Consider the following 20,509-nt stretch of genomic DNA (forward strand, 5'->3'; position numbering starts at 1 on the left):
GAAGAAAAGTTTAAGAGAAAGCTGTTAAATCTGAAAACTAGTGGGATGACCAAATCTCTATTTTCTTTTTCTAAACTGTTTCTAAACTGAGCCTAGTGTCCTTGCTGTCTCAAATATTATGAAGTGAGCCTAGTGTCCTCAGCAGTCCCAAATATTAGGCCTGCAAAGATTATCAAAGCAACAATCCTACTAGTACTATAATTATTTATCCAGCCTCCAAGACTCAACAGCAACTTGGGCCAACAAATTCACTGTTTTCTGAATATAAGTTTGGGGGGGAGAGGCAAATTTTATGAGATGGCGCCATCCAGTGGCTGCAACTGCCAGGGCTCACCTCCAGCTCACATCGTTGCTGCCGTGTCCCCTGCCCCAAAGGGAGTGCCGGAGGAAGCGATGCGGTGGCAGCAAGAGATGCCCGAGCGCATGTGAGTGCTCCTTTGCCTCCGCCTCCTACTGCCTCCACCATCGGAGGGGACAAGACGGCGAAGTGAGCCCCGGCAGTTGCACTGGAGGAGGCAATGGGTGGCGGCATCAGCAAGAGGTGCCCGAGTGCGCGCAAGTGCTTCTTTTCCTCTGCCTCTTTCTGTGTATAAAAGGACCCTCAATTTTTCCCCTAATTATTTTAGGAAAAGTGTCATTTTATACACAGAAAAATACAGTATATTTCAAAGCCATTGATCCAGCTAAAATCTCTCTCTCTACTCATAAAGTGCAAGAATATATATAGCAACACTCCTATATGTTGCTCTTACATGCCCCAACGTATGGTGACCCTATGAATGAGAGATATCCAAAATGTCCTGTCCTGTTCCTGATAAGTTCTTGAAAAAGAAAGCCTGTTGTTTCCTTTAGGGAGCCAATCCATCTCATATTTGATCTTCCTCTTTTCATGTTGAGTTCAATCTTTCCCTGCATTATTGTCTTTTCCAGATAATCTTGTCTCCTCATAATATGCCCGAAGTATGACAGCCTTGGTTCCATCACTGTTGCCTCTAGAGTTAATTCAGGTTTGAGTTTATCATATTTCAGGCAGTCCAGAGTATGCACAAAACTTTCCTCCAGCACCACATTTCAAGTGAATTAATTTTTCCCCTTGTTAAGATTCCTTTATTATCCAGCTTTCATATATGGTGATGGTCTCCAGTGACACATCCTTACACTTGATGATCTTTTCTAATTCCTTCACTGATGCTCTTCTGAGTCTCAGTCTTCTGATTTTTTTTTTGCTACAGTTACCAATTGGACTGATGATTAAAGCAAGATATACAAACTCGAGTATAAGCCAACCCGAATATAAGCCGAGGTACCCAATTTTACCACAAAAAATTGGGAAAACGAATTGACTCAAGTATAAGCTGAAGGTGGAAAACGCAGCAGCTACTGGTAATAATAATAGATACCAATAAAATTACATTAATTGAGGCATCAGTAGGTTAAATGTTTTTGAAGATACTGCCCATCTGAGCTGCGAGACACACTTCACTGCCTGCGGAGGGAGGACTCATACCGGATGCTGCACTTATGTACTGCTCTACTGCTGTGTAACAAGATGGAGGGAGACAGAGGATGGAGGAGGAAGGTGGCTACATAAAATATGCAGGAGGAGGAGGATGGGAGTGTCCTAGAAACGGAAATGTGGTGTACTTAACCTGGGTCATTGGACCACCCACAGAGGCTGCAGACGCCCGTAGATGAGTGGGGGAGTCCGGAGAACAACCGCACTGCAGGGGAAAACATGTAATTTTGACACTCGAGTATAAGCCAATGGGGGTGCTTTTTCAGCAAAAAAAACTGCGCTGAAAAACTAGGCTTATACTCGAGTATAAACAGCATTTCAATTTCTTCATTATCAATGGTAAAGTTGTGCAGTTCTCTGTTGTCATGACTATGGTCTTCATAATGTTCAGCTGGAGTCCTGCTTTGGCATTTTTTTCTTTCACTTTCACTAAAATTTGATTGAAGTCATTGCTGCTTTCTGCCATCAAGATGGTGTCATCTGCATATCTTAAACTACTGATTTTTTTCTTCCACCAATTTTCACTCCTCCATAATCTGAAATTAGTTTGGCTTTCCATATGATATGTTCTGCATACAGAATGAAGAGCTAAGGGGTTAAAATGCACCCTTTGTCTGACACCTTTGCCTATAGGAAACCATTCTGTCTCTCCATATTTATCCTAATGGTGGTAACTTGTCCACAATACAGATTAGGCATCAAACAATCAAGTGCTGAGGCACATCCATTTCTTTCAGAACAACCCATAGTTTTTAATGATCCACACAATCAAAAGCTTTGCTGTCTATAAAGAATAGATTGAACAACTTCTGAAACTCTTTGGTGCATTCCAGTAACCAAAGGCTATTTGCCATATGGTCTTGAGTGTTTTTCTTTTTGGAATCTGGCTTGAACATCACACATTTCTCATTCCATATAAGATAAAAGCCACACCTTGAGCATCAACTTGCTTGCACCAGAAATTAAAGCAATGGTTACTGCACTCCTTGGCATCTCCTTTCTTGGGGTTTGGAATGTATATTGAACATTGTCAGTCTGTGGGTTTTCTTTTCCATATTTATTGGTATATTCTTGTTAGGATTTTGACAGATTCAAGTATCTGTGGCCTGAAAAAGTTATATCGGTCTTCCATTTACCACTCTTACAAACACTCTTACAAAGCAATGTTTAAATAATTTTAATGTACAATCCAGGATGCTTGGATCTTAAGCCAAGATTCCATAATCCAAGGCTAAAGAACTTGCCAGGAAACCAGCTGAAACTATGAGGCCTCTGTGTCAATGCAGGGCCCTCTAAAGCAAATTCAATTCTTTCCCCATTCCAAGCGAAAAGGGGGTGCATTTCTCTCTTTGTTGTTTCCAGCCTGGCCAAACTCAATGCAGCAATGCCTACCAAGATACACAATACTTCAATAATGCTTCACAATGCAAAGAGGCTGCAAAAAAAAAAAAAACACACACACACACACAGACATGACCAGACATCACTATTAGAGAAACTAAGAGATACAATATTTGCCTAGGGTGCAAAAACCCCCTCTATGGATTCTTTTGGATCTTGCTGGACACTTTTACTCACCATGTTGTGAGGAAGAAGATTTCTCAAGCATAGATTTATAGAGGTTTCGGAAGGACCAGCTCAGGTCTTGGAAGTTGATCTCAGAGTAGGAGAATTTCAAGTCATTGCTGGTGCTGTAGTGTGGAGGTGGAACATCTGCCCCTTCACGGCCCTGTCCACTTGCCACTGTAGCTGCCACATCAACAGGCCCTGTATTCTGCTGTGGACAGATAAGAATGTGCAATAAAATTCAACATACTATATCTTTTGACGTAGTCTCCTACCTTCACAGCTATTAGCTTTGGCCTATATTAAAGACTATTGCATCACACTCATCCAACCTTCACCCTCAACTTTCTTCTGTGTAATACCTCACAGTGTTTTTCATCTTCCTAAATCTCCCTCACTGGTCTTCCCCTTTTGTTTGTTCCAACTCTTGGCCATTGATACATCCTCTCGCCCATCCCATCTCCACAAACCTGATTGAAGCTGCCGATAGGTGGTGTGTTTTGCAATGACATCTGCTGAGTGGATTCAGGAGACAGTGATGCTTCTGCACCAACAGATATAGGCCCCCGTGGGCTTTTGCTTGCCTCCTGGTCTGGAGAATCTTGTGACAACTGGATAGATGGAAAATGAAAGGATATGGATAAGAAACAGACAGAGAGGTTAACACAGCACAGAAGTTGGCACAATACTCAACATAGTGGAGAGGACTAAATACAGCACTGAAAGGGACTATCACCTGTCTCATGATATGCTAGAAATTCAAAACTCATGTCTAATGGTCAAACATCAGAATAATTTCCACTGAGCTCATTTAAAATTATCAGCAAAATATGAGAGAACATTTAGGGACCCGTTGCAGAACTTACAGGGGTATACAGTGGTGCCTCGCTTAGTGATTGCCTCGTTTAACGATGTATTCGCTTAGCGATGAGGTTTTAGGAGCGATCTTGCGCTCCGTTTAGCAATGTTTCCAATGGGGGAATTTCAGATAGCGATGTTCGGGACCATGCCTCGCATAGCGATGACAGTTTGGGTCCCCCTGTTTCGCTTAGCGATGTCCATTTTTGCTATTTTTAAAGTGTCTTAAAATGTTCAAAAACTGTTTAAAATGCTTGGAATCGTTAGTGCACCTTGTAAAACCTTTGCAAACTTAATTTGGCTTTGTTCTGAGTCTTCGTTAATTTTTGGTGAATTCCCCCCCTCCCAATTGGAATGCATTGAACTGTAGGTTTGACAGCTGTCAATGCATTCCAATGGGGGGAAAATTCACCAAAAATTAACGAAGACTCAGAACAAAGCCAAATTAAGTTTGCAAAGGTTTTACAAGGTGCACTAGCGATTCCAAGCATTTTAAACAGTTTTTGAACATTTTAAGACACTTTAAAAATAGCGAAAACGGACCTGTCAAAACCATTGAAATGCATTGAAACCTATTCAATGCATTCCAATGGGGAACCATGTTTCACTTAGCGATGTTTCCTATGGCGATTTTCGCTTAAGGATGGTTTTCAATGCACTCCTATGGGAAATGGTGTTTTGCCTAGCGATGTTTTCCCATAGCGATGTTTTTTTGGAACCAATTAACATCGCTAAGTGAGGCACCACTGTACTGAAAAATCTTTGTACCTTTAAAACTCATTATTAATAATTATTTGTTCTCCAAAATACAAACAAAAATGCATTATGACTATATACAGTATGACACTATATTTTATAGAAAACTTTGATCTCCACTTAGTCACTGCATTTACTGTTTGCATTTTGGAGAGTAAGTAAGTACAGTCAACCCTCGATTTACGAATGGCCCTAGTTATGAACATTTCGACACAAACCGCTCTGATAGGAAAATATGGACTCGACTTGCAAACTTGGATTCGAGTTACGAACAGAAAAAAGTGTGGGGAAGGCAGGGAAAGCGGGAAATTGGAACTTTCAGTTAGCAAAGAGGCTGATTGTCTGCTTCCTCGTTAGAGAATGGGAAGAGAGACCTGGGACTGCCTGGTATTGTCATTTTTAAATATAAAAGTTAGTTTAAAAGGTGATTTGTTTGGGTTAAATGGTGCTTGGGTAAAAGGGAGCTAGGTTTAAGTTAAAACCTGCTTGGGTAAAAACGTGCTTGGTTGCTTTAAAAGCTGCTTGTTTTGATTTAAAAGGTATTTGGTTGAAAATGTGCCTGTTTTGGTGTAAAAGGTGCTTGATTTAAAAAGTGTTCTTTTTAAAGTGTTTGTTTGTTCCCTCCGTGGTTTCCTGCCCTTTTTTTAACCAATGCCATCTTAGGTTAAAAAAAAAAAGAAAAAAGAAAAAAATTCTGCCCCTAGTGGTAGGAATGGATTAACCGGCTTTGACTTACAAACTGCCCCTCAACCTAAGAACCAAAAACAGCCAGAATGGATTAATGGGTTTTGCTTAACAGCTATTTTCTTGGAACAGATCATCATCGTCAAGCAGGGCACCACTGTAATAAGTAATTTGGCATAATTTATTATTTATTTCCATTTTAAAAAAATTATTTCTGGTTTTACTAATCATGGAAGGAGGACAGAGTAGCGAAGCCTTTCATTTCTCTGATCTGTGGAAGTCTCATGCAGATACCTTTCTATGCTTTGAAGATTTCAGATGATCAGGCACTGCTCATATACAGAGACAGAAAGGATATAAATGTGTTCTTTCAAAATACATGCAAAAATGACAGTGGAGGCTGAATTCTGGGCTTTCTCTGTGCCCTACAGCAGCAAGGCAGGTGTAGGACCTTTTAAAAAAACTGTCCTGTATCTTCTCTCACAAATACTCTCAACCCTGGATGAAGGATGGACGAGTCACACTCACATCATCATCTGGTGGATGCCGCCTCTTCCGGGAGATATCAGGACATGTATCGATCGTCCAATAAGAGCCCTAGAAGCAACAACATCTACTGGTGACAGCAGTATAAAATAAACTCATGCCAGTGTCAGAAACAGCAGAGGTATGATCTAGAATGCAAAAGAGCCTAGTTGTCAGGGTTATCAATTACACTATGTGCACTCTAATTGTGTTCTCTTGCAACATCTTCCTTGATTTCTTTTTCTTTTTTAAATATCTCATTATCCTAGTTACCTCTGAGTCTCCAATATACTTGGGAACAACAGGTTAGGCAAGAATAGCAATTCTGATGTCAAAACATGAAACACAATGACCTTTCAAGAACCTACTGAAATCTCAAGACATGTGCCCTCACTGTAGAATATTACACATGAGCTGCCTTTTCTGCATACCTTTATTCCACCTGTTTACTTGTTTTTTTTCTTTTACCTCATTTTACAAAAAGCAAAGTCTGAAGGACTCAATATTGACAGAAAATCCCCGAACAGGAAATCTAGCCAGATCTTTTACCTTTCCAGGGTCATCCCGAGGGCGAGGCACTTTTCGAAAGCATTTATTCAGGGAGAGATTGTGACGAATGGAGTTCTAGAGAAAGACCATGAAAAATAACAAACCATAGTTAATGCACAGCAAGCCCCTCTATCTCCAACACTGATGGATTTCAGAGTTTCCAGATATGAACTGACAGACATGCCAGATGAAGGAACAGAAACAGACATCCTGGATAAAAACTGCATGCAGGCAGAAATGAACGTTAAACAACTCCCTGGAAACTTGTTCTACCTGCTGTGCCTTAGAGAATCTGCATTACTGCTGCACAAGAGTGCAGCAACAGATATTGTGTAACGCAGCAAATCCGCATTCCATAAGGCAAGTCAAAAAATAGGGACACCCCAAACAAAAAAAATGTAACTTTGAAATTGGACCTTGGATCAGCACCAAATTTGCCACAGAAGTAGCGGTCTGTTCTTGCTCTGTGCAAAATGGGCGATATCTGGTTTTCAAGTTATAATATTTTGTAAAAAATTAAAACTGTGTTACCCTCCTATGCAGACATTGGTGACCTTATCTGTCTGCAGATTTAAAACAATCAAATACATTGAAAAGGCCAAACTGGCTTATCTTGGTTAATCCCAGCTCCTCCTTTTTAAATTTGGAATGAATCCAGCGTTTGGGAGGGGGGTTAATTTAGAAAAAACATTTAAGAGGGGAAACCTCTGATTTTCTGATGTCTGTTTAGCACAAACTAGACATAAAACACTGAGAGGAGAATAGATCTGAACTTTTGACCCTGTCAGTCAGAACCAAATTAAATGACTCTCACGAAGAACGCTTTTTAAGTCCTTCCTGACTAAGCAGACATTAAAAAAAATTCTATTTCTCATGTAATTGTATTTCAAAAGGTATTTTTTAAAAAAACTGAATATTCAGAAGCTCACTCATTTAAGCTGTGAGATTACCGTTTTTTGCTTAGTGGCTGGGGATGGTCATACAGTGCTTCATGCCTATTCCACCCATCTTGTCACTTTACCATTGTTTCGTATTTAAGAAAAAAAACGCCAAAGATGCTTATGTGCCAATAAGTCACTTCTGATGTGAGGTAACTCTATGAGTTACTTACTGATTTCCAAAATGTCTTATCATAATAAACAGCTCTGCTCAGATCTTATAAACCAACTGCTGTCACTTCCTCTACTGAGTCGTCTCATCTCATGTTAGGTTTTCCTCCTTTCCTACTGCTCCACCCTACTTTTTCCAGCAATATAGTCTATTCTGGACACTTCCATATTTCCATTCTATATGCATCGTAGGATAGGCCCATCTTACTCATTTTTGATCTAGTGAGAGTCCAGTCTTGACTTTGAGCACTCACAATTATGCTGATCTTCAGTATCTGTACCAACACCACATTACACATGAGCTGATTTTTGTTCTGCTTTTTCTTCATTGACTTTCTTTCATATAATGTGGATAATTCTGAGCTTGGTTTCCAATGTCATTCTTTGCTAACTGCACCCTCTTCCTTTTTTATTATTTCAAAAAGCAAAAGACATCTTTTAGAAAACATGCATACAACATGTCCGTTGAGATTTTGACCCAATATAATTTTTTTTCTCAGCTTGCATGACTCAAGGAAAGGATTTAGAAATTCGAACACAGCTTTCTTTTCTGTATTCTGCGGAGCAAGCAAGGCAACATTAGTTTACCTGAAAGGTCAAACTGTGTGTGTGTGTTTCTCCATTGTATGTGTTGTATCTACTCACACCTTTGGTTCTCCATTTCACTAAGTCCAAAACAGCCTTTCAAACTATTTTGGCAAAGAGGGACTATAGCCACATCCAAACTGTTCTTGCTTCTGTCTTCTCCCAGGAACCATGTGCTCCTGGCTCCTCTACTGGGTAATTCGACATGAGTGGAGTTTCTGCTGGAATATGTGTGCAGCATATGTATATTTAAACTCACATTTTAAAGAGCAGGGAAATAAAATTATTTTTAAAAAATCCTCTGTTTATGAACTTTGGGATATTGTGCTTTTGTACAATAACATTCAGGGCAACCTGAATGTTAGCAACACCAATGGCAGCAGTCAAGATGGTCTGCTCACTATCATCCACACTTGTTGAAAAACAGCCCTAAGAATTGTTTTGCGTTTGGGTGAAAAGTGGTTAACTGACAGAAAAAATGAATCACCTTCTGGAATTTTCTCTTGCTTGGTTTCATTTTGTGAACTGTAGTGAGTAGTTCCATTCTGACTACCAAGCTGGCACTTTTAGATCTCTTATCAGTGATCATATATGAGCAGAAAAGAGACAAGGCATTCTCTTAAAGCTGTAGTCCCTTCACCTGAAATATCTATGCAGTATGAATTCCTGATCTCAGCCTCAGGGTTGGCAACTCCAAAGCCCTGTTTCCTGCCATATTTGCCACAGCAGGGTAGGAAAAAAACAGGTATTTTTCTAAAACATTTTGTTGACATGTTCCTTGGGACAAGGATCCATCTTCTTTCTATATTAGTCTATTAAGTAAGGTGTACACTGATGGCACAATCAGCAGCTAAGCTGCTGACTGCATTTTCTTCGCAATCACTTTTGTGTTTTGTCAACCAATAATTTAATTTGGCAATGGTACTAAGAATCTCCCTCTCTTTCTCACTCTTGAAGCAGACTTTTCCTCTTTCATTACACTGATATCCTGTTTTATTCTTTCTCTCTGCTTTATCAGGCAGAGAGAACAGTAAAAGAAAAAAAAGAAAAAAATAAAGTCAACAAAAACATTGTGAGATCTTAAAAACTAACTGCTATATTTTAATATTTGTTTTTGTGGAACAAGCCTACTTCCCAAGACATAAGAGTGCTTTATCCTCCCAACTCTGTGAAGTTGCTGGATGGGAAAATATGACTGGCATAACGTTAACCTATGAGTTTCATGGAACAAAACAGATCTGAATCGAGGTCCCCCTAGAATCATAGCAAAGTGAATTTGGAAGGAGCCTACACAGCCATCAAGTCCAACACCCTGCTCAATGCAGGAATACAATCAAAGCATATCTGCCAGTTTTTCTTGAATGCCTCCACTGTTCGAGCACTCACCAACTCCCAAGGTCACTGGTTCTACTGTCGTGCTGCTCTAACAGTTAGGAACTTTTTCCTGATATTCGACTTGAGCCCATTGTTGCGTGTCCTGCACCCTGGGATGATCAAGCACAGATCCTGCCCCTTCTTTGTATGTCAGCCTTTCAAGTATTTGAAAAGTGCTATCACATCACCCCTCAGTCTTCTTTCCTCAAGGCTAAAGGTAAAGGTTCCACTTTGACAATTTGTCCAGTTGTGTCCGACTCTAGGGTGCGGTGCTCATCTCTGTTTCCAACCCATAGAGCTAGTGTTTGTCCGAAGACAATCTTCCGTGGTCATGTGGCCAGTGTGACTAGACCCGGAACGCCATTACCTTCCCACCATGGTGGTACCTTTTTATCTACTCGCATTTTTGCATTTAGCATGCTTTCGAACTGCTAGGTTGGTGGGACTGGGACAAGGCTTGGTTTCCAGCCCCCTAATCATCCTTGTTGTCCTCCTTTGAACTTTTTCCAGTTTGTAAGCATCCTTCTTGAAGTGTGGTGACCAGAACTGGACATGATACTCAAGGTGAAGCCTAACTAGTGCTGAATAGAGGGGAATTAGCACCACGTTGGATTTGGAAACTATACTTTTATTAATGCAGCCTAAAATAGTATTTGCCTTTTTTTCTAGGCACATCACACTGTTGGCTCATATTTAGCTTGTGAATTGTAAAACCCAATTAAAAACATGGCTGTTTATTCAGGCCTTCCCTCCAGCCAACTCTTGATTTTTTCTTACTTTTCCTTTTTATTTTTACTGCTGTTCTTGTTTGATTATTATGTATTTATGTTTTATTATTTGATTTTATATTTGGAAGCCGCCTAGAGTGGTCCAGTGGGCCAGATAGGCAGGGTATAAATTAAATAAACAAATAAATAAATAAATAAATAAATAAATCTACAACAATTCCAAGATCCTTCTTGCTCGTAGTTTTACTGAGCCAGGTATTCCCCATCTTGTAACTGTGCAATTGGCTTTTTCCCCCCAAGGTGCAGTACTTTGCACTTCTTGCTGTTGAATTTTATTCTGTTGCTTTTAGCCCAGTGCTCCATTCTATCAAGGTCATTTTGAATTCTGTTTCTGTCCTCTTTGGTATTAGCTATTCCACTGAATTTTGTGTCATCTGCAAATTTGACAAGCATTCCCTGCACTCCTTCATCCAAGTCATTAAAAAAAATATTGAAGAGCACCAGGCCTAGGACTGAGCCTTGGGGTACAATTCTGTAGCCAATTGTTACGCATGCACTGGTAACATCCCATATAGATTACTGCAATGCGCTGTATGTGGGGCTGCCTTTGAAGATGGTCCGGCAACTGCAACTGGTTCAGAATTGAGCTGAGTGGTGGGGCCACTAGGGAACACATCAGACCAATTTTCCTTAAGTTACATTTACCAGTCGCTGCCTGGTCCCAATTCAAAGTGCTTGTTTTGACATATAAAGCCCTATACGGCTTGGGCCCTGGATACCTGAAGGACCGCCTCCTTCCATATGAACCTACCCGGCAGTTAAGATCTAGCCAGGGGGCCCTCCTGAAAGAGCCATCCCTCAAGGAGGTAAGAGGGATGGCTTGTAGACAAAGGGCCTTCTCGGCATCTGCCCCCAGACTATGGAATCCTGAGTCAGATTCGTCTGGCACCAATGCTGATGACGTTTCGATGCCGGGTCAACTCCTTCTTGTTCCAGAAGGTTTTTAATTGAAATAATATCAACTGTGGGTCCTGATGGCAATTTTTATGGCACTGTATTTTTAATTGTATTTTAATTGTTTTATTTTTTAACTGTATTTAAACTGTTGTAAGCAGCCCAGAGACCTTTGAGTAGTGTGGGCGGCATATAAATAAATAAATAAATAAATAAATAAATAAATAAATAAATAAATAAATAAATAAATAGTGTATCCACCTGACACTTGATGTATCCAGCCCACACCTAGTTAGCTTGCTAATCAGGAGATCATGGGGCACTTTGTCAAAAGCTTTGCTGAAGCCAAGATATACTACATCTACTGCATTCCCACTGTCTATCAGGGAGGTGACCTGATCAAAACACGAGATCAAATTAGTTTGGCAGGATTTGTTCTTGACAAATACGTGTTGGCTTCTAGTTATTAGTGCATTGTTTTCTAGGTGCCTGCGCAATGTCCACTTTACGATCTGTTCCAAACTTTTGCCTGGGATTGATGTCAGGCTGACTGGCCTGTAGTTCCCAGGTTCCTCTTTTTTGCCCTTTTTGAAGATATAGTTTTATTTTAACATTCTATTCGATGAAATTTTCACTTGGGGAAGAGGTTGGTACATTAAATGAAAAGGTAAGCCCTCATATGAAAGAGGAACAAGTTCTCATTTGTGAAGATCCTCACCTTCCACCCAATGCCAGCATTCTTGTAGTATGGAAAGTTGTCACAAATCCAGCGATAGATCTCACTGAGGGTCATCTTCTTGGCAGGGGATGAATTGATGGCATAAGTGATCAGAGTGGCATAGCTGTAGCGTGGCTTCCCATCCTGATGGACTGCAGCATCATCCTTGCTCAATGTCGCATTGGGGTCCGTGGGTGAGCCAGGAGGACACTTCCTGCCAGCTCCTGGAGGGCCTGATTGAGAAGCACTCCCTAATTTCTCAATAGTGGCTCGAAGGGTGAGCTGTGGGAGCCAATCAATGGAAGTAAGACTGCTTTCAAGATCAGAGGCCATGTTGCAGGAGACAGAGGTATCTGTTGTGGAGAAGAAACAGAAAGGTAGAGCTGTTGAATTATGATCAGTCCAAACATATCTTCTCTCCATCAAGTAAAAGGTTTGGTAAGACTAAGGAAAGCCTGCATCTCTAAAGATACCTGCACCTAAATTTTACAACCGCTTCCAGAAACAGAAATATAGCTGCATTTGTTTGGGTATATATGGAAACCAGAAGGGTGAGGGAAGGGAGAAGATAACCTGTGAGTTAGCACTGGCTTATAAGCAGCCACTCCTCTCATCATGGATGGAGAGTAATTGTGTCCAACCAATAATAAAGAGAAGCTATATAAATGTTTTTTCAAGGAGGAAGCTAAGTTAGGGCAGTAAAAACAACTAAGTCCTGGCATCTTTAAGACCAACAAGCTTTCTTGGCATATGACTAAAATTTTCTTGCATCTGAAGAAGTGGGCTGCAATTCACAAAACCTTGTACGAAGTATAACATGTCAGTCTTAAAGGTGCTTCAGGACATTTTGCTGTGTAAGTATGTAGTCTTCTCTTCCTTCTATTTTATACTACAAATTATTAAAACAAACAAACGAAGGCAAGTAGGTTACGAGAAATTTGTATGGGCTAGTTACTCAATAGACTTTCTAAAAAGGCTGAAATATCATTTCTGGGAGAAAGGTGGATGTGAGCCCTAGGACTCTTCAACTTAGGCTGGATTGCTTTAACTAATGTTTTAAATTACTTAAATAAACAAAGAAAAAATATATTTACGTACCGTATTTTTCCATGTATAAAACTACACTTTTTCCTAAAATAATTAGAGGAAATATTGAGTGTTGTTTTATAAATGGAATGAGACAGTTGCATGTGCGCTCGGGCGCCTCTTGCTACCGCCGCTGCCCAATTGCCTCTTCCAGAGATTGTCCCCTCCGGTGGCTGAGGCAGCAGCAGCAACAGGAGGAGGCGGAGGCGAAGGAGCATTCACACGTGCTCGGGCGCCTCTTGCTGCTGCCTCCCCGCCCGCCCGATCACCACCTCCAGTGGGTCACACGGGCTCAGCTCACGTGGCTGCCTTGTCCCCTCCAGTGGTGGAGGCAGCAGGAGGCAGAGGCAAACAAGCACTCAAGCGCACTCGGGTGCCTCTTCCTGATGCCGCTGCCGGATCACCTCCTCTAGCGATCTCCTTAGGGCAGGGGACAAGGCAGCGACGTGAGCTGGAGGTGAGCCCCGGCTGTGGCACTGGAAGAGGTGATCGGGTGAGCAGCGGAGACAACAACAGCAGCAGGAAACAGAGGTGGAGGAGCAGTTGCCCATTAACTGCTCCTCCACTTCCTCAAGGGTCAAAATTAGGGGGTTGTTTTATACATTGGGGGGCTGTATACACGGAAAAATATGGTAAATCATGTTTTCCACAGAAACATCACAAATCTCCGACACAATCGTGCAAATCAGATGGTTAAAATATATACATTGCCTCATTCTTACAACTAGTAGACTTGCATCTCTGTTAAATTGCAGAATATATTCAATGCAAATAAAGGGTGAAAGCATAGCTATCAATTTCAAAATCATGTTCTTCTGATAACAAGCATCTGCTTCTCCTAACCAATGTTATAGTTGTTTGGAAGCACCAGAATTTTTAAATTTGCCTCCTCAAATGAGATCAACTGTAGCAACTTGTTTTCTACTAGGCTTTGAGACAGAATTGTGTAGACCTAAAAAAAAGCCAGAAATAAATTACCAGGTTTTGATGGGCTACTGATGGAACTATTCCAAGCTTCAGAGATTAAAGCAATCAAAATCCTGAAAAGAATCTGCCAACAAATATGGGAAACCAAACGATGGCCTGGAAACATTCAATGTACATTCTAACTGCCAAGAAAAGATAGATTATTCAGTCAGTTACTAGACGGTCATTAGCTAGGTCCGAGTTAGAGCCAATGAATGAGCAGTTGGTACATCTTGAAGATCTGGAATTTGTAATGGGTGATTTCCGTTAGTGATCACCACCCTTTAATAGACTAATGTACCCTTGGATTCAAGAAATGATTTGGTAACAATGATTAAAGTAGTTTGGAATAATTTAGTATATCAAAAGTTCCAAAAACTGCTATTAATGGATAAATGTAAGGCTCTTCTGATTTCCACCACAAACTGTTGAATCCTTTGATAAAATCAAAGCATATGATCGGTTAATTGAATATTTTTCCTCTGAACTAGGGAGAACACCGTCCACCCAAAGATGTAGCAAATCTTCAAATCAAAGAATCTGGTTTGAATGCAGGGACCTGAAGGCATGCATCCACAATTTATATAGGACATATAGAAAGTCTGATTCTATTCAAGCATTACACAAATCCCTTTCCCCAAGAAAACAATTAAGGGATTGTATAAGGAAAAAAAAGGCAGAGATTTATTCTGGACAAATAGAACATGCTGCAACAGGCACTGACCCAGAAAAACAGTAAGCTATTTTGGGCCATTGTGGCTGATTCCTCCAGGATGGAGGTACATGACCCTGCAGTAATAGTGCCACTAAGATGGGTCCAATATTTTCCAGAGCTTCTTTTTAACAAAGATATAGTCCCTAAAGACTCTAGCAACTTTTCTTCACCCGATCTTCCAGTGTGGCCATCAGCAACCACTGAAGAGACTAAAGAACTAACAACTCATTTAAAAGCTTGGAAAGCGTCTGGCCTGATGCAATTACCCCAGATTTACTGAAATGTGAACCGGACTGATGGGCTTACTTGCCCTTCTTTTTACTGCTATAAACAGTACTGGGATAACTCCCAAATTTTGGACCAACACAATTGTTGTCCCCGTCTATTAAAAAAGGGTCCCCGACCTCCCAGAAAACTTTAGACCAATTAATTTATTATCAGTAAATTATGCAAATATCTACTAAATAAACTTACTTCTGGGATTAATAACCAGTCTATACTAGGCCTCGAGCAAGCTGATTTCAAGAAAGGAAAGGCCACAGTAGATAACTGTCTGATACTTACACATCTTATTAATAAAACAAGTTCTAAACTGTACATAGCTTTCCTTGATTTAAAGGTAGCTTTTGACTCAGTAGACAGAGAGTGCCTGTGGGATAAACTTAAACATTTGGGCATATATAAAAGACTTCTTTCCTTCATAAATATTTTATATTCTGGTACAATATATCAAGTTAGATCTTGGAAAGGTGAGTGAACTAATCAGTTTCCAGTCAATAAGGGAGTGAAGCAAGGCTGTATTTTTGCTCCCTCCTTGTTTAATCTCTTTATGAATATCTAGCCCCTTTTTTAGTGAATGCAGATGGTCACTCTCCAAAACTGGGGGCACATTTTGTCCCATCATACGGGTGATGCCGTTAACATCTTGTGCACCTGTCCTGGTTTGAAAGGCTTGCCGCCCAGAGTAGACCCACTCTAGAGGGCGGGGTATAAATCTAATAAAATAAATAAAATTGATTAACAGATGTATGGAGTATTTCCGGGGGGGGGGGGGAGGGAGAACAAAAATGCAACTGAATTATAATAAATCAAAAATACTGAGTTTTGCTAAGTCATGGAAACAATTTCAATGGAATCTAAATGGAAACACTATCAAACACCTTAAACAGTATAAATATCTAGGTAGTCTTTTTCATTATAAACATTCCTCGGTTCCCCATTGTAAAATGGTTTTAAATGTAGCCAGATTTACTTTTCACTCTATGCTTCAATTCTAATGCAACACAGGTAGCTGTTATGTCCCAGCAGCTATACAGGTTTTTAACTCCAAAATTACCTCACAAATTCTGTATGGTATTCCAACCTGGTTAAAGACCATGGACTGTTCGTTCAATTGAGCAGTTACAACATTATTTTTATGTAAATTGTTAGGGTTACCCATATGTGTTCCCTACTCGGTGCTTTGTCTTGAGACTGGATTATCCTTATTGGAGACAGCTTGTTATACCAACTTCTGCTGGATTCTCTTTTCCGGTCAACTGCCCTTCTGAAAAAACTGAAATTGATTGGCTTATATACTGATTCTTTAGGTTTATTAAGTCAAAAGCTAGCCTTTCAAACAATTTAAAGAAGAATTTTGGATACTGAATTTCAGGAATTATGAAATACAGCTAATACCTGTCTTCTGATTGTTGTTGTTTTTCATATACCCCTCAAAATTGGACAACCAGCTGCTTTTCTTTCCTTGCTTAAATGCCCACAAAATCATTGAGTTTTTCCTCTTGCCAGATGCAAGGTCATGCCTGCAGCCTTACTGCATGGCAGGTTTAACAGAATCCCCCATCTTGAAAGATATGAGCAGGGTCCCTTGGAGACCCTTGCTCATATGCTTTTGCACTGTCCCCTCCACCAGTACTATCGTACAAGGTATGATACCTCGACTTTACTAAAACTGCAGGGAAAATCTGATCTGGACAAAGTTGGTTTCATGTTATCAATGGAGGTGGATAATATCACGGAATAAGTTGCAGATTTTTTTGGATCAGTTGTTAGGAGGTGATGTTCTCCTCGTTGAATGCTTTCTGCTTTTTGGATTCTGTAAATGTGGGTTCTTAACAAACCAATTGTTTGGTTTATATCTTACTGCTTTCTATGCCAATAAAGGTTTGTTATTATTATCATTACTACCACCACCACCACCACCAAGAAAAGAGATGCCAAAAGGATCAGTAGCTATAGGACGACAGCATTAATTTCCATGCAAGCAAAATTACACTGTGGTTTACCAATTGTGATAAAGTCTTTTATTGTGTGGATAACCAGGAAGTACAGATTGTTCTAAAAGAAATGGATGTATATTAGTGTCCTGGTGTGTAACCTATACTCTGGATAAGAAGTTACTGTTAGAACAGCATATGGAGAAACAGAATGGTTTCTCACAAACAAGGGTGTCAGACAACAGTGTATTTTATTTCCATGTCTATCCAATTTGTACAAGAGGGCTGCAACTGAATATTAAGAAAACAAAAACAATGCCCACAGAAGAATTATTTTTATTTATTTATTTAAAGTATTTTACCCCCACCTTTCTCGTTTAAAAGGACCTGTGGTGGCTTATATTATGAAAAGGCAATATTTAAAAGCTAAAAACAATATGTATATAAATGTTCAAAAAGAAGCAAACAAATAAGACACTAAAATTGTAAACAAAACCAACACCAAAAACACATTCAAAGCAATAAGGCACTACATTTAAAAACCTGTCTCAGATAGCCAGTCACTAAGTCCACTTCGGACGTGGTGGCACTGCGGGTTAAACCACAGAAGCCTCTGGGCTGCAAGGTCAAAAGATCAGCAGTTCGAATCCACGGAACGGAATGAGCTCCCATCGCTTGTCCTAGCTCCTACCAACCTAGCAGTTTGAAAGCATGTAAAAATGCGAGTAACAGTGTTCCGTGTCTGGTCGCGCTGGCCACGTGACCACGGGAACTGTCTACGGACAAACGCTGGCTCTATGGCTTGGAAATGGGGATGAGCATTGTACCCTAGAGTCAGACACAACTGGACAATTTGTCAAGGGGAACCTTTACCTTTACCTAAGTTCACTTCCTCAGCTAAATGACTGGGACTGCCTGGCAAATATTTATACAATTATACATGGCCCCAAAACAAAGAGACTGTTACACTTTGTCTCCTACCTTCAAGTGGGCATTCTGGAAAAAGGGAAGCACAGAGGCATGTTGCAGTGCAAAACAGTTTAATTACAATCAGCCAAAAGATTCTACTCCAGGTTCCATGGCTTAAATAGGAAAACTGGGAAGAAAACCACCCATTACACATATTAATCAGCATTAAGAATGTCTGTGTAATAGAGGCAATTTTGACATACTGATGATTTCTGAATCACCAAGTAATATGGGGAGTTATCACTGTTAGTATTTCCTGCATTTCGTTTTCCTCTGCTCTTACTATTCAAAATTCCACCTCACCCTCCCCACCAGACATGATATATCTGCATGTAATCCTGAAAAAACATCATACATCTAATAAAGTGGGCTACAGTCTACAGTTTATTTCATAATAAATTCATCAGCCTTCAATGCATTTGTACACTCACTGCTTTTAGCTATAAATATTGCCTTTTAATGATGTAAGCCAGGTTGGGTCCTTCCTTTTAAGGAGGTAGTGGAGGGGGTTAAAATATTCTAAATAAATAAATAAATAAATAAATAAATAAATAAATAAATAAATAAATAAATAAATAAATATAAACAGCACTTAGAAATGTGCTAAGAAATGTATCAGCAGCCAGTGAGGCTGCTGTAGCACGGAGGTTATGTGATTCCTATCACCAGCTCCAATTAACAATCTGGCTGCATTTTATACCCACTGAAGTTTCCAAATACATTCCAAAGGCAGCCCCATATTGAGTGTGTTATAGTAATCTAATAGGAATTTAACTGAGTTACATAACTTTAATGTCAGAAAATGGAAGCAAGAGCTGGACCATAAAGAAGGCTGACCGCTGAATAAGTCATGCTTTAGAATTGTGGTGCTGGAGGAGGCTCTTGAGAGTCCGCTGGACTGCAAGGAGAACAAACCTATCCATTCTGAAGGAAATCAATCAACCCTGAGTGCTCACTGGAAGGACAGATCCTGAAGCTGAGGCTCCAATACTTTGGCCATCTCATGAGAAAACTCCCTGGAAAAGACCCTGATGTTGGGAAAGTGTGAGGGTAAGAGGAGAAGGGGACGACAGAGGACGAGATGGATGGAGAGTGTCATCGACGTGACCAACATGAATTTGACCCAACTCTGGGAGGCAGTGGAAGACAGGAGGGCAACTAAACAACGTCAGAAATGAGAAAATGATCCTGTTTTGTATCTTGGTTAAATTAACAATCCAAATGTTGACAGCAGCCACAAAATCAGAAGACTGAGAGTTTGAAAGGTCACTACAAGGGAACAAGAAAAGATCCTCAAGTACAAGGCTATATCACTGGAGATGGAAGTGAAGATCATCTATAGTATAATTCATAATTACTATGTAGATATGAAAGCCCTTCAGTTAAGAAACTTGATAGGGAAAAAACTGGTTCATTTGAAACACAGTGTCAGGAAAGCTGTGCAGATACCATAGACCAGTGGTCCCCAACCTTTTCTGAACTGTGGACCAGTTCTGGGGTGGGAGCACCCCCCACTCATGCATGTATGGGTGGGGTGCGCTCGCGGGTGGGCAGGGTACATGCTTGCACATGTGCGGATAGTGCTAGTGGATGGGCAGGGTGTGCTTGTACGCATGCACGAATAGGTGGGGACGCTTCTGGGTGAGTGGGGTGCATGCTCACACATATGTGCAGGTGGGCGGTGCGCACTTCTGAATGGGCAAGGCCTGCAAGCGTGCATGCACAGATGGGCAGGGCATGCTCGCACGCACGGGTGAACGGGGCACTTGTACATGCGGGTGGGCTGGCCATGCATGCAGGTGGGCTGAAAATTAGGTAAATACAACTTCAGATGAACAACAACACATGACATATTGCATCATGTCATGATTTATTTAACAAAAATAAAGCCAAAATAGAGAAGCCATGTGTGAAAATCTAAGTACACTCCTACTTCTTTTACAGAAATGAACAGGCTAAGTAGCAGACAGGTGCTGCTAACAAAAATGCCTTAGGTCAGTGGTCCCCAACCTTTTCTGAATCACAGATCAGTGGGGGGTTCATGCATGGGGGGCAGGCACCCCCATGCCCGCAGGTGGGCAGGGCGAGCTTGTGGGTGGGCGGAGCACACTTGCGGAGGGGCGAAGCACACTTGCGTGCACGCGTGAAGAGGCAGGGCATGTTTGAGGAGGGGTGTGCTCATGGATGGGAGGGGTGCCCATGTGTGTGGATGGCGGGCTGTGCGTGTGGATGGGGTGGGTGGGGGAAGTGTTTGCAACAGGGTGCGGGAGATCTGTGTCTGTGTTGCATGGCCACAGACCGGCACCAGGCCACGGACTGGGGGTTGGGGACATCTGCCTTAAGTCACTGATCATCAGCAAGTATGACCAGCTCTATAAAAGCTGAAGTTTTAGTAGTTTACTGGTCTGGAGCATTCAGGTGTGTGATCACAGAAAACCAACTGTTGCTGCCCATCAATCTGGGAAGGGTTATAAGGCCATTTCCAAACAATTCAAAGTCCATCATTCTACACTAAGGAAGATTACCTTATTGTTCTGTGTATAAGACCCCCAATTTTTCTAACCCAAAATTTATTTCTTTGCAAGAAAGAGGAGACAGAAAGCAATACATGCTTTTTTCCTACATTTTTGTTGCA

The 20,509-nt window shown here is 40.8% G+C and overlaps 1 protein-coding gene across 7 annotated transcripts in view; it reads right to left on the reverse strand.

Annotated features, from left to right (window-relative positions):
* The window catches only part of FOXJ2 (forkhead box J2), a 46,832-nt gene that overhangs the window by 14,131 nt on the left and 12,192 nt on the right, over positions 1 to 20,509 (reverse strand). For 2 of the 7 annotated variants that reach the window (XM_020805781.3, XM_020805776.3), the window contains exons 1-6: positions 13,987 to 15,579; positions 11,923 to 12,275; positions 6,455 to 6,529; positions 5,909 to 5,977; positions 3,553 to 3,693; positions 3,095 to 3,293 (exon numbers count right to left, since the gene is read on the reverse strand). In XM_020805781.3, the coding sequence (XP_020661440.2) occupies positions 3,095 to 3,293; positions 3,553 to 3,693; positions 5,909 to 5,977; positions 6,455 to 6,529; positions 11,923 to 12,275; positions 13,987 to 14,101 (952 nt within the window). In that variant the 5' untranslated portion in view covers positions 14,102 to 15,579. Of the gene's footprint in view, positions 1 to 3,094; positions 3,294 to 3,552; positions 3,694 to 5,908; positions 5,978 to 6,454; positions 6,530 to 11,922; positions 12,276 to 13,986; positions 15,580 to 20,509 lie in introns of those variants that run through there. The other 5 variants (XM_078394090.1, XM_078394088.1, XM_078394089.1 and 2 more) reach the window with 3 other exon arrangements.

The sequence above is a fragment of the Pogona vitticeps genome, chromosome 5, assembly GCF_051106095.1.
Source record: "Pogona vitticeps strain Pit_001003342236 chromosome 5, PviZW2.1, whole genome shotgun sequence".
In the NCBI taxonomy this organism is placed as follows: domain Eukaryota; kingdom Metazoa; phylum Chordata; class Lepidosauria; order Squamata; family Agamidae; genus Pogona; species Pogona vitticeps.